We start from the raw sequence: 14,269 nt of genomic DNA, 5'->3' as shown, positions 1-14,269 counted from the left end.
CCTCACCCCCATCCACGTATCGCACTCTCAGCTACCTCCCCCCCCAGCACGCCCTCCCATTTATCGCTCCACCTCAGAAGCTCCTTGCCTCATTCCTGATGAAGGGTTTTTCCCCGAAATGTCGATTTTCCTGCTCCTCAGATGCTGGCTGATCTGCTGTGCTTTTCCAACACCACACTCTCAACCCTACAAAAATACAAGACCATTCAACATTTAATCGGTTTACTCGAACGCAAGAGATACTGAACATTCCACACCATTGCATTATATGCAAACCTGTTTGCCTTTGAATGTGATCTTCACACTACCAGTAAAACTTTAACCTACATCTAACCAAACTGGACATTCAAAACTATCGAAACCAGTCATTTTAATCGGAGAAAAATCAGACCTCATTCAGTGGTCTGGAGACTCATTCAGCCCCAAGAGGAGGAACAACAGCTCAGTAACCAAATTCAGATTTGGTGGGGAAGTGGTCTTCCACTTTGTACAATTGGAGGACCTTAGCCCAGGGGAAAAGGAGAGAGAGAAGTCAGAAGTGGTTGAAACAAACGAGTAAAGCTATCTCCACAACTACCGCCAGGAGAAGACTACCACATCGAGAACGATTCTCCCAGCCATCTCCAACCTCCATTGACTGGCCACAAACCACAGACCTGACAACCGAAGACACCCAAGAGCACCAACACCAATCTGATCTGCAACCCTGATCTCAGACATCTTCAAAGACGAAGACGTGCTTGCAAGAACCACTAGAAATAAGAATAATCGAGGTATTCACCCGACAGGTTTAAAACACATCTTACAACATCAGCAAACACAGCCGAGACTGAAGGCCTACAGCATCCAAAGTCCTCACCAGAGCACCAACTATGGAGAGCAGGAATAGCCACCTGCACTTCAACATCATACTGTTCCAGTGGTGAGCTCAATTTCATTGAGACCCCAAAATCCACTCGTTAGCAGGAAGTGGGGAGGTGGGTTGGCAATGGTGCAGGGCAACCAAGGTCAGGAAGGTCTCTTTATTCAGGTACTTGGGATTATATTGCTGTTCTGTGTGTAGCAGTAACTAACTTGTGTCAGAGTAATAGTATATTTTAGTACTAACATCTGTTCTTGACTGTATTAATTCCAATGCTTGTAATTTTCCATTTTCTTTTGTTTTCTTGTGATATGTTCACTTTTCTGTTATTTTATAGAAATATTCAATTTTGTGTTTCAATAAACACTGAGATTCTTTGCCCCTGAAACACCTGCCTCCTATTTTATCACACCACATTTATTAAGTCCACTATCACGACCAGGGACCTGGTGGGTGATCCGGGCTGCCTAAGAATTCCAGCAGTGTACTGATCACACAAAGCAGAATTTCCTACAATGCACACTTAAACAATGGAGTCTGAATCCAAAGTGTATTTATTAGTTTGGTTTTGCTTTTCTGAGGACACGTCTCAGTGTATGAATACACACAAATTGAAAATTTTGTTTTCTTTGAAATATGGTATTGTTTTATCTGTTCTGATAAATGTTAGACAAAAAGTTTTTAAAACGTACTTTTTATCAGCAGTACTCAATTTCTGTTATACTAAGCAAATACAGGATCACTCAAAAATATTTATTTCAAGAAATAAGCTGACAAAAAACTTTAAAGAAAAGCAAACACAACTTCTACATTCTGAAGATTTAGTCCACAAGTTTCTTAATGAGAAGGGTGTGTCAGTCAAATGCATCTTATCACTTTGGTATATTCTGCTGAAAAGAACAAATCAGCATTGGCATATTTTATCCTGTGACTTTAATAACTTCAAATCTATTAATTGAAATCAAAATTACATTCCTCAAAATTACATTCCTCAAAATTACATTCCTCAAGGAATTAAGGGCAATGGGGAGAATGCGGGTAAGTGGAGTTGAAATGCCTATCAGCCATGATTGAATGGCGGAGTGGACTCGATGGGCCGAATAGCCTTACTTCCATTCCTATGTCTTATGGTCTTAAATATTATACATATCTAATCACTCTTATGGAATCCCAAAAATAACTGTACAAAGTTGCAAGAAATTCAAGGTAAGGTCTGTTTTATTCATGAAATAATTACATTAAAACTAAATGTTAAGTCTGGTATTAATTAAATCTGAATTCATTATGCCCACGCAAAACACCACTTATCTACTCTTGGTTTAGTCGTAAGTGTACCATTTTAAATTTTGCACTGAGTACAACAGAACTTTCAGGTATACAATTAAAATGTAATAAAGCACAATACAGACAATGACACAGGAAAGCAAGTTTGCTTAAATGCATACCACTTCTGACAGCAACAGTTGCCAACAATGGTAAAGACACATAGAAGGCTGTTGCGTTACACGTGGACTTCTACGTACAACCTAATACATTAGTCTACAACTATGAACGTTGACCAATTTAAATGCATCTGCACAAAACTTATTGATTATGCAACTATTTCAGTTCTAAAATATTCTTGCACAACCCAGTCTCTGTAAATATAAGGAAATTCAAATCATTTCAACAATCTCTTTTAATAGGGCAATGACTTAAAAGTCGTAGAAATGCACAAATATTCTTATTTTAAAGTTTCACAATCTAGGTGTTTATTACAGAAAATAAAATTAATATTAATATTAAATCTAGATACTTACCTTATTTCAGTATTTATGAAGGTTAATAAGAAAGTTCTTACCTGAGCTCCATAAATGTACTTGTCCAACATCTTTCCTCCGATAGTTTGCCCACCTATATCCCAGACTTGCAGTGTAACATTTAAATTACCTATATAAGAAAGAGATCAGTACATTTAGAACCAGCGATTTGTAGCTCAGATTGAGGTTCTGGATGTAGGTTTGCTCGTTGAGCTGGAAGGTTCATTTTCAGACATTTTGTCACCATACTAGGTAACATCTTCGAATCATCAGCAATGCTTCATCTGGAGGCTCACTGAAGATGTTACCTAGTATGGTGACGAAAAGTCTGAAAATGAACCTTCCAGCTCTACGAGCAAACCTACACCCACATTTAGAACCAGTTGTACATGAACTAAAATTAAATTTTCCAACATACAAAAATAAGTAAATGATTTCAGTCAACGTCCCATTCTACCACAGTGCTGGTGGAGTAGCAAAAGTTAAAGTGAAACCATCATCGTAGATAGAATTGCTTCCTTTGAAAGGTTGATCAAAATATTCAATACAAATTCGGCACATCAAACCTGCTGCTTAATTATTAATCCTCATTTAAATAACTATAATAACTAAATGCAAGGATCACTGGATGTGTATTTATTTTGTCTCAACTCTTACAAAAATTTAATCTTAAAATCATGCAAATATCTAAACACAGTATCTAAATATGGAGACACAAAAGAATCTAGATATTAAATGTACGTTTACATTAGCCATTATAAAATTGAATATGCAATAAGCCATATAATATTTCTATTCATATCAGATTAGTGTCTGAAGTACAGACTAACCAAACAATTCAGTGTTTAAAGTTTAGGACCATGTATTTTGCAGCAGTCTACATTTGGCAACTACAGTTAATACATTCGAGAGCAGACATTTAACAAACGCACAATAGAAATCTTTTTGAGAGAGTTTCAAGGACTGTCTCTCTTTTCTACAACCATATATTACAGGAAGAAAGTGACAAATTGTACGAATAGAGGAAATAAACAAAAAACAACAAATTTTACATTCATTGCATTAAAAACATTAGGCCAGCACACTGACCAGTTCATACTGGGTTGAATTTAAAACCACCACTGGGACTTGCATTAACGTTGTAAAATATTTTTGGCACAACTCTTAACCTTATTTTAAGTGTCAAAAGCCAAGGATGGAACTAAAAACATTACTTTGGCTATTTTTCATTAAGAAGACTGAAATAATCCATTCATGGGAATAAACTTATTTACTGGATGCCACCCAAATGACTAGTTAAAACATATTTTACAGTGGATCCTTTAAGAAAAGGTATATTTTATATTAATCAAAACTCTATGAGACCATGTAAGATGGGACAATAACTCATCTCTTTCAAGCTGACTCGTTGCAGCAAATGCTCCTTGACCATCATTTTGATGTTTTGATAGTTTCAAAACACTTAGCAATTTTTTTCCCAAATATAGTTGCCAATCAATCAGTAATATGTTAATCTATAAAAAAATCCTCAAGTTTTAATTCTTCAGTGCTAAATATTTCACATAGAATTGAAAATGCTTGCACTCAATTTTAATCTTTTCGTATTTTTATTTGTAACCTAAGTCGGTGTGAGTCTTCTATGTTGCCAGCCACCGAAGTGAAAGAAGGGTATTTCTTTTGCATCTCAAACTTAAGCCAAAGAAATTATGAACATGTTATGTAAATGTGAGGGTAAGATTTTTTGAAAAATAAATAATTCATAGAAGCGGATTGTTTCTGAAGCAAATCCAATGAACTGCCTGAAATTTAAATTTTCAAAGGTCTTTATCTAAATATTTTTATCAAAATAAGTAAATTTAACACAGAAGTGATAAAAGTGTGCAGTAGCAGACAGTGTCTGTATCAAAATATTCAGTGTGTACAAGGTTCAATGCAAATTCTGGCATAATCACTTTTAACACCTATTCCTAGCTGCCCAGACCCTCTTGAACCACAGCTAGCATTGCACAGATAATGTGAGGTTGGAATTTGTAGAATTTTTACCAAGTGATAAAGGAATAGTGATACCAAGATCCAAATTATAGCAGTACGACTTAGAAAGAAACTAAGAAAGAAATGCTACAGTATCTGCAGTGTTACTGCTCTTATCCACCTTCATCACAGAACTATGCAACACATTCAAGGTAGCCCTGGTGAACTGCTGCAATACATTCTGTAGATAGAAAAAAGAATAGTGAACTTCTTTGCCTTTCACAGTGTGTAATCACAAGTGCCGATTATTCCAGCACCCTGGCTGGAATCTTATTGGAAATATTTTCAGAGATCAAAAAGTGAACTCCTCCCTGCAACCCCTACACAGTGTTTATAAATAATGAACTGCAGGCAAGACAACTGTGCTCAAAAAGGGGGGAGGACTAAAACGTCAAAGGAATGATCTCAACCACTCTCGTGAATATAGCAAACAATTACACAGTTACACTGAAGATACAAGAGCTGAATCAACCACTTTGTTGCTGTCCAAGGATGGTTTCATAGAATCATAGATCCCCTGCAGTGCAGAAGCAGGCCATTCGGCCCAGTTAGTTCACATCAATCTCCAAAGAGCAGCCCACCCAAACCCACCTCCTACCGTATCCCTGTAATCCTGCATTTCCCTTGGCTATTCCACCTAGCCTGCACATCCATGGGCACCATGGGAAATTTTGCACTGCCAATCCACCTAGCCTGCACATCTTTGGACAGTGGGAGGAAACCAAAGAACTCAGAGAAACTACACAGACAGTTGCCCGAGGGTGGAATCAAACCCAGTTTCCTGGCACAGAGAAGCAGCAGTGCTAAACACTGAGCTACCACTTATGGTCAAGCTCTCAACCAGAGGAAATTAATAACAAAAGGTATTCTCTCTGGGTTCTCCTGATGTTTCAGCCCCTGGTACTGTATGCTTTTTAAATTGCTCTTTCTACCTGTCCTGCTTCCTTTCATGACTTTTGCACATATATACCAAGATTTATTTGCTCTTACATACTGTTTTTGAATAAAACTATTTATTTTATAGTTTCCTTTATACTTTTTGTACTAAAATGTATCACTTCCACACTTCTCATATTGAATTTCATGTTCCACTTTTCAGTCCATTCCACCAATTTGTTCATATTCTTTTAAAGCTCTACATTGTCCCCCTCACAGTTGATAATGCTTCCAAGTTCTGTATCATTTGCAAATTTTGAAATTATTTCCTGCACATCAAAGTCACTGATATATTTCAGGAAAAGCAAGGTTTCCAATTCAGGAGCAAATAAATCTCGGTATATATGTACAAAAATCATGAAAGGAAGCAGGACAGGTAGAAAGAGCAGTTTAAAAAGCATACAGTACCAGGAGCTTTATTCAGAGCAACACAAAATTCAAGGATAAGGAGGTTATGCTGATCTTGTATGAGATGCTAGTTATACCTCAGCTGGAGTATGTGTACAATGCTGGTTACCACATTTCAAGAAGGATGTGAAAGCAGTGAAGAGGTTTACATGAATGATGAGAAATGACAGTTGTGAAGACAGATTGGAGAAGTTCAGATCATTTTCCTTGAAGAGGAAAATTGACAGTGTTTTCAAAACTGAATGTGGTCTGGTCAAAGTAGATGGGGAAAAATTGTTCCCACTCCTGAAAAGATTCCAAGCGATGAGTCATTTTAACAAAGCAAGTAGGGAGAAATGATATCCACTGACAAGAGAGTCGGTAATCAGAAGTCATAGATTTTAAGTAACTGGCAAAAAAAAGAGGGGAAATAAGCAGAAATTACTTTACACATATCTGGAGCAAAAATCAAATTCCAGAGGAAATTTCAAATGATGACAGACATATAATTCAAGATGACTGACTTGTTGAGTAAAGGAAAAACTGGTGTGTGGCAATAAACTGCACAGCTCTTTCAAAAAGTTGGCACAGATACTGTGCAATACGATTGCAATTTTAAAGGACTCTCAGTTCAAGGATGAAAATAACATGCCTATTACTAGATACCCAACACCACCTCACTAATTGTACCTTCATTACTTAAGCCATCCAAACACTGTGACAGCATGGCCCCTGCGACCAAATCACATCTTTGTTTTGCCTCCCAAGAAGAAGTCACCATAGGAGTTGTAAAGAAAGAAGATAAAAATGAACAGATCTCCCACGGCTTACTGTTTGTTAGAAAATAATACCGTTTAAATATTTGGCTTTTAAGTAGTGGGATTGTCGTGTAGAACTATTAGAAGGGAGAATAAAAGAGTGGTATTAAGAGCACTAGTTTGGGATGTAATATTCAAATGTTTGGTGACAAATCAGCAAAAGAAACAAGAAAAAGGCATATACTTTGGATACTGGCAAAAGCGGTGAAAAATGCTTGTATAAAAGATTGCAAGAAGTTGCAGCGGTAGGAAAGTAATGGCAGAAAAACACAGCAGAAACCTCACTGAAAAGAACATCATCTGCCTTGGAGATCACTAAGATAGAATGCATCACCGAACTGTAATTGAATACAGATGAATATGACACAATCACTTCATTTAAATATAATGAATATGGCAGAAAGGGATACCCTCCAATCAGAAGGATGTTGTGAAACTTGAAAGGGGTCAGAAAAGATTTACAAGGATGTTGCCAGGGTTCGAGAATTTGAGCTATGGGGAGAGGTTGAATAGGCTGGGGCTGTTTTCCCTGAAGCATCGGAAGCGGAGGGGTGACTTTATAGAGATTTATAAAATCATGAGGGGCATAGATAGGATAAATAGACAAAATCTTTTCCCTGGGGTGAGGGAGTCCAGAACTAGAAGGCATAGGTTTAGGGTGAGAGGGACCTAAGGGGCAACTTTCTCACGCAGAGGGTGGTGTGTGTATGGAATGAGTTGCCAGAGGAAGTAATGGAGGCTGCTACAATTGCAGCATTAAAAAGGCATCTGGATGGGTATATGAATAGGAAGAGTTTGGAGGGATATGGGCCCAGTGCTCCCAAGTAGGACTAGGTTAGGTTAGGATATCTGGTCGGCATGGACAAGTTGTATAGCTCTATGACTCTAAGTATACATTATCTACGAGAGTAATATTTTCTGGAATAAAAAGCACTGCAAATGCTGAAGATCTGAAACATAAACAGAAATTTTTGGAGAAACTCAGCAGGTGTGGCAGCACATAGTCATAGAGTCATAGAAATGTACAGCATGGAAACAGACCCTTCCGTCTAACTCATCCATGCCGACCAATATCCCAACCCAATCTAGTCCCACCTGCCAGCACCCAGCCCATATCCCTCCAAATGCCTTTTAAATGTTGCAATTGTACTAGCCTCCACCACTTCCTCTAGCAGCTCATTCCATACACGTACCACCCTCTGCGTGAAAAAGTTGTCCTCTAGTTCCGGACTCCCCGACCCCAGGGAAAAGACTTTGTCTATTTGTCCTATCCATGTCCCTCAGAATTTTGTAAACCTCTATAAGGTCACCCCTCAGCCTCCGACGCTCCAGGGAAAACAACCCCAGCCTGTTCAGCGTCTCCCTGTAGCTCAGATCCTCCAACCCTGGCAACATCCTTGTAAATCTTTTCCAAACCCTTTCAAGTTTCACAACATCTTTCCAATAGGAAGAAGACCAGAATTGCATGCAATATTCCAACAGTGGCCTAACCAATGTCCTATACAGCCGCAACATGACCTCCCAACTCCTGTACTCAATACTCTGACCAATAAAGGAAAGCATACCAAACGCCTTCTTCACTATCCTATCTACCTGCAACTCCATTTTCAAGGAGCTATGAACCTGCACTCCAAGGTCTCTTTGTTCAACAACACTCCCTGGGACCTTACTCCCTGGGACTTAGCGTATAAGTCCTGCTAAGATTTGCTGTCCCAAAATGGAGCACCTCACATTTATCTAAATTAAACTCTATCTGCCACTTCTCAGCCCATGTGGCCAGAAAGCCAAGTAAATAGTTTGAGTTCAGTGACCCTCCTCCAGAAAGGTTTTGAATGATCAACATCTTCAAAAAATCAATGAAGAGATCACTATCTGTGCCTGTAGAATTTTGTTTTTTCAAAATTTATACCTTAACTATGCTTGTTTGCCTGTACTTAGTGTGAATGGGGCTGGGGCTGAAAATAAAGATATTTGGATTTATATCATAGACCAACATATTTAACTTCGTTTAATTTTGCTTGACTAAAGTTATTGCGTTGTTCATAAATTGCTAAGTTATTTTAAGATACAAACTGGTTGTCAAGAATTCATTATTCTCAAAGACTTGCATTGGTTATTCAAAACTCAGCTAAGGAATCATGGGGGTCAATTTTTGAGGGTCTTTGAAAGTTTTAGTTTTTATGTATTGCAAAGACAAAACAGGCTGATGTGGTTCAGTGGTCTGTCTCCGAGTGGCAATAGCTTTAATAGCATTTTTTCCATATGCTCATTTGAAGAGCTAGTGCAGGCACAATGGACTGAATGGCCTCCTTCTATGCATATGATTCTGGGGTCAGTGATATTTCCCCCCTCTGCTCAATCACAACACATTCACAAAATCCTTACATTTGGCCATATTAGTGACAGAAGATTGTTGAGCTTTAAATGGATGATTTCTTCCACGCACAGATTAATTTTACCTGAGTATTACATAGAGTCACAGAGATGTACAGCACGGAAACAGACCCTACAGTCCAACCGTCCATGCCGACCAGACATCCCAACCCAATCTAGTCCCACCTGCCAGCACCTGGCCCATATCCCTCCAAACCCTTCCTATTCATATACCCAACCAGATGCCTTTTAAATGTTGCAATTATACTAGCCTCCACCACTTCCTCTGGCAGCTCATTCCATACACGTACCACCCTCTCCGTGAAAAAGTTGCCCCTTAGATCTCTTTTATATCTTTCTCCTCTCATCCTAAACCTATGCCCTCTAGTTATGGACTCCCCTACCCCATCCATAGAACTTTGTCTATTTATTCTATCCATGTCCCTCATGATTTTATAAACCTATATAAGGTCACCCCTCAGCCTCCGATGCTCCAGGGAAAACAGCCCCAGCCTATTCAACCTCTTCCTATGGCTCAAATCCTCCAACCCTGGCAACATCCTTTTAAATCTTTCCTGACCCCTTTCAAGTTTCACAACATCTTTCCGAAAGGAAGGAGACCAGAATTGCATGCAATATTCCAACAGTGGCCGAACCAATGTCCTGTTCATAATTAGATGCTGATGGAAGGAAAACAAATTAAACTGCACACAAGTCAAAATGCCAACTTCTAATGAGAGCAAGGCAAGGTTCTCATTGCTTAATAAGCAAAAAGCAGAAAATCTAATCTAACAGGATCCATAACAGGCCTTTTATCTTATTGTAGAAGCTGACAATTAATGTAGAAGAGAGCGTTCTTTTCAGTCAGAAACTGGAGATCCTTGAAGCACCAAACTGTACAAGATAAAGTCAGCTTCACCTCATTCTTATCTTTTATGGGACATGGAAATCCTACCAAGGCATTTCAAAACTTGACAAATCTTTTGTGAGAAATATATACAAACCTCTCTAGAAAGGAATGATAGATGCTAAAATAAATTTAAAAAAAACAAAATACACAGTGCAAAAACAATTCCTTAAAAATTGATGAGGTTATAATACAACACTCGCTCTTATTTTGAAGATAAAACAACTAGTAAAACTGCAAGTCATTTTAGTTCTTGACTCCAAATTACTTTTCTCACCCCAGCTTTGTTTTTGATACCTTTAAGTTTTTCAATTCTATATTTCCCCGTCTGCTTGGTTTGACCATTAATATATACTTTTTATAAATTAAGTAAAGAAGTTTCTCCTTTACACAGTCCAGGACTAATAGATGTACAGTAATCAAATATAGCATTTGCTGCTTGATTGGGCTAAAAGGCTCTGTAGTGACAAGAAATCGTTTCAAAAACTGCGAGGAAACTCTATTCAATTCACACAACAAAAAAAATTACAAACCTACCCTGTCTTCAAGCATGTAAGAAGAGAGAGGAAGAAGAAACCGCACCTCACAAATATTGAAAAATCACATTATAGATTCACAGAGGTGTTATGGAGCAGAAAGAGGTTATTCAGCCCAAAGTGTCTGCACCAACTCTTCAAAAAAAAATTACCAAATGCCAATCTCCCTACTTGACCATCCACACCCTTGCTGCCCCGCCCCCCCCCCCCAACTAATATCTTTGCAATTATTTCTATCCAACTATTTACCTAATACCTTCTTGAATACTTCAATTGAACTTGCCTCCACCACTTTTTGAGCCGGTGCATTCTATACCATAACTACTCACAATGTGAAAACGTTTTTCTCCCTCACATCACAGATGCTCCTTTTCAAATCAGTTTAAATCTGTCGCCTCTGACTCTTAATCCTTTTACAAGTGAAAACAGTTTCTCCCTTCCCGCTTTACCCAGCCCATTCATTATTTTGAAACTTGGATCACATCTCCTCTTAACTTTCCACTCTCCAAGAAGCACACTTCCAATCTCTTCATTCTGCTATCATAACTGAAATATTCCATTCCTGGAACCATCCTTTTAAATCACTAGTGCACTCTTTCCAATGTGTTTGCATTCTTCCAAAGAATGTGACAACTAGAATTGTACAGAATACTCCAGGTGAAATCTAACAAGTGTCTTCAGCAAACTAACATTACTTCCTTGCTCATGTATTCTGTGCCCCTATTAATAAAGCAGAGGATAAATGCTATGTTTTATTAATTGCTCACTCAACCTTTCTTGCTACCTACAGTAATCTCTGCACAAATACACTCAGGTTCCTTTGCTCCTAAGCACCCTTTAGATTTGTACTCCCTATTTTATATTGTCTTTCACATGTTCTTCCTATTAAAATGTATCACCTCACACTTCTCTGCATTGAACTTCATCTGCCACCTATCTGTCCACTCTACCAACTTGTCTATGTTCTTTTGGAAGGCAACACTGTCTTCTTCACAGTTCACAATTCTTCCAAATTTTGACTTATCTGCCAACTTTGAAGACGTCCACTGTGCAGCAAGGTCGGGATATATTGATATATGTATCAGCAAAAGCAAGGGTCCCAATACCAATACCTGGGGAGTTCCACTACAAACTTTCCTCCCACCTGAAAAATGTCCATTGAACACTACTTGCCATTTCTTATCACTCAGCCAGTTTTGTCCCCATATAGGCATGTGCCCAAAGTTCTGATGTACGTTTCCAATGGGCAAGACTCCAGGGTGCTCAGCCAAAGTTATTCCTTCACAAATTTTGTAAAACCTGTTTTCCTCAATGTCCACACAGTAGAGATCTCAATGCAGAGCTATAAGACTGCCAATTGAGCAAAAAAAATCAATGCTCCCTGAAATTAAAATTTGTTTCCAAATGAAAGTTGTAGCTGTAAGTACACAAAATAAAAGTACAATTCAGTGACTCACAGCAGTGTTTCAAGGTTTAAATGGATATCTTTGAAAACTGAAAAGACAAAGGATAGAGAACGAAAAGAGAAAAAAAAGACGGAAAAAGCAAGTGAGAGAGGGGGGAAAACAAACTCACATTTCTACAGTACATTTCATGCCATCCTAGAAAATCACAAAGCACTTTCCAGATAGTTAGGCACTTTCTATATCTTGGAATGTTGGAAACACATTAGTCAATTTGTGCAGAACAAATTCCAACAGTAAAGAGACGGCAACCAGATAATCTTCAACAATAGTGCTGTCAACCCTCTCAAATGATCACAAAAGATCCCATGGCTATTTTGAAGACAAGAAATGGGTGTTTTCTCTTGTTTCCTGGGCAATATTTCTCTCTTAATAAAACTTAGATTATTTGATCATGAAATCATTGCTGCTTTTGGGAGCTTAATATGTAACAACACCTATCTGAATCATTAATTCCAGACTTAATTTAACACTTTCCCATCAGTAAATTTTAAAAAATGGGGGTGGGGGTGGAATCTTGAATCCAGTGGGTGACCTGCTTGCATTCACCCATCTGGATCTTCCCCACCAGCAGTAGGGAAAGCAATGGACAGCCCATCCACCAGTACGATAATTTGAGGCCCTTAATGGGCTTTAGCACTTCGTCACATCATTGCTCAGGTACAGCATACAATGGAGAGAAAGAAGCTCCACCAAGCACCCACTCTTACCAGTTGGTAATGAGCTCGGATGCTGTTTCTTAATTGGCCTCCTGAGGACAGAGAAACACCTCATCTCTCGCCCTACCAATGCAAGGTCTACCTGCCTGAGGTCCCACAGCTCTAAAATCTCGTCTCCAAGAAAGACAAAGACCCAAATGTGCCACTTTGGTGATAACTCACAGGGACATTTTCCATTATACTTGTTGGGCTAAGAATTTAAAACAATACAGGAAATTCGCACAGATCCAATATGTATACTAAGCATATAATATTGTTCAAACTAATATTGTTACACTGTGCACAGAATGAAACTTTGTTAAATACTCTTACCTGGTAGAGATATTCTTTTCAGAAAAAAATCCAATCCAATTGTTTGTTTGTACTGTTTTCCAAAAGCTTCCTGGGCGAAACGCATTGCTAAAGAAGTCTGCAATATAAAATATTAATTAATACACGGGATCAGGAATGATTTACATCCATGTTCGCTGTGGTGAGGGATCCCAGCAAACAAGACAGGGTCCCTGACTGGGTTTTGATCCACAGACCAAGATCTCGACCACTCACCTTTCCCGAGGCGCCGTCACCTAAGATGACGATTTTTAGCTGCCGGTCGTGAATTTCATCCTCAGAGTCGGACATGGCACAGCCGGACCAGGCCCCTAGTGCGGGGCTCCTTGTCCCCGCTCTCTCCTGGTTTGTCAGACTTTTATGTCCCGTTCAGCGCTGTCCGTGTCTTCTGGTTTGCCCGTCTCTGTGTTTCTATCTCTCCCTGTTTGCCTTTCTTTGCCCTATCTGTAGCAGATTTTTCCTCTGAACCCCTCCCCCCGACCTTGTATGTATATCTCTATGTATATGACCCCTCTACCGTCTCTTTCCCTCCGACAGCCTCTCTCCCTATCTGTCTCTCACCGTGTTGCTGTGAGCCTCTTTCTCTGAACCCCAACTCTGGATGGCTGTGCGTGTGTCTCTCACTCTGACACCCCTTCGCTCCCTAAGTCTCTGTCCCTATCTGAGGCTGTATCTGGCCCTCTCACCGGTGTGTGTGTCTGATCTCCCTCTTCCACCTTTCCCTGTCTTGAATGTTTCTATGAGTATTTCTATCTTTGTCTCTAACAACTCCCTCCCCAAACGCCTTGGCGTGACTGTCACTGATCACCCCCCACCCCACCCCGCGTCTGTCCGTCTCTGACACCCTTTGCCCGAATTTATAAGTGTGTTTGTGTCCCTCTCCCTAACTGCAAATGTATGTCTGTCCCTGACCCCAGCCCCCGCCGGAGTGTATGAAGATGTTTCTGTCCGTCTCTCTCTCTCTTTCCCCCTTGCCTTTATGGTGTTTGTGTACTTCTCTCTGTGTGATGGTGATGATGGTTATGTTTGTGTGTCTCTCTGATTATGGTTATGTTTGTCTCTCTCTCTCTCTCTCTGCGATTATGGTTATGTTTGTCTCTCTCCCTCT

The 14,269-nt window shown here is 39.3% G+C and overlaps 1 protein-coding gene across 3 annotated transcripts in view; it reads right to left on the bottom strand.

The window, feature by feature from the left end:
• Positions 1–14,236, bottom strand: part of rab28 (RAB28, member RAS oncogene family) — a 154,196-nt gene extending 139,960 nt beyond the window's left edge. For all 3 annotated transcript variants that reach the window (XM_043694691.1, XM_043694681.1, XM_043694701.1), the window contains exons 1-3: positions 13,378–14,236; positions 13,144–13,240; positions 2,703–2,791 (exon numbers count right to left, since the gene is read on the bottom strand). In XM_043694691.1, the coding sequence (XP_043550626.1) occupies positions 2,703–2,791; positions 13,144–13,240; positions 13,378–13,452 (261 nt within the window). In that variant the 5' untranslated portion in view covers positions 13,453–14,236. The remainder of the gene's footprint in view (positions 1–2,702; positions 2,792–13,143; positions 13,241–13,377) is intronic.
• Between the last annotated feature and the right edge of the window lie 33 nt (positions 14,237–14,269).

The sequence above is a fragment of the Chiloscyllium plagiosum genome, chromosome 1 (genome assembly GCF_004010195.1).
Source record: "Chiloscyllium plagiosum isolate BGI_BamShark_2017 chromosome 1, ASM401019v2, whole genome shotgun sequence".
NCBI lineage: Eukaryota > Metazoa > Chordata > Chondrichthyes > Orectolobiformes > Hemiscylliidae > Chiloscyllium > Chiloscyllium plagiosum.
This window is presented reverse-complemented; position numbering and strand designations above follow the sequence as displayed.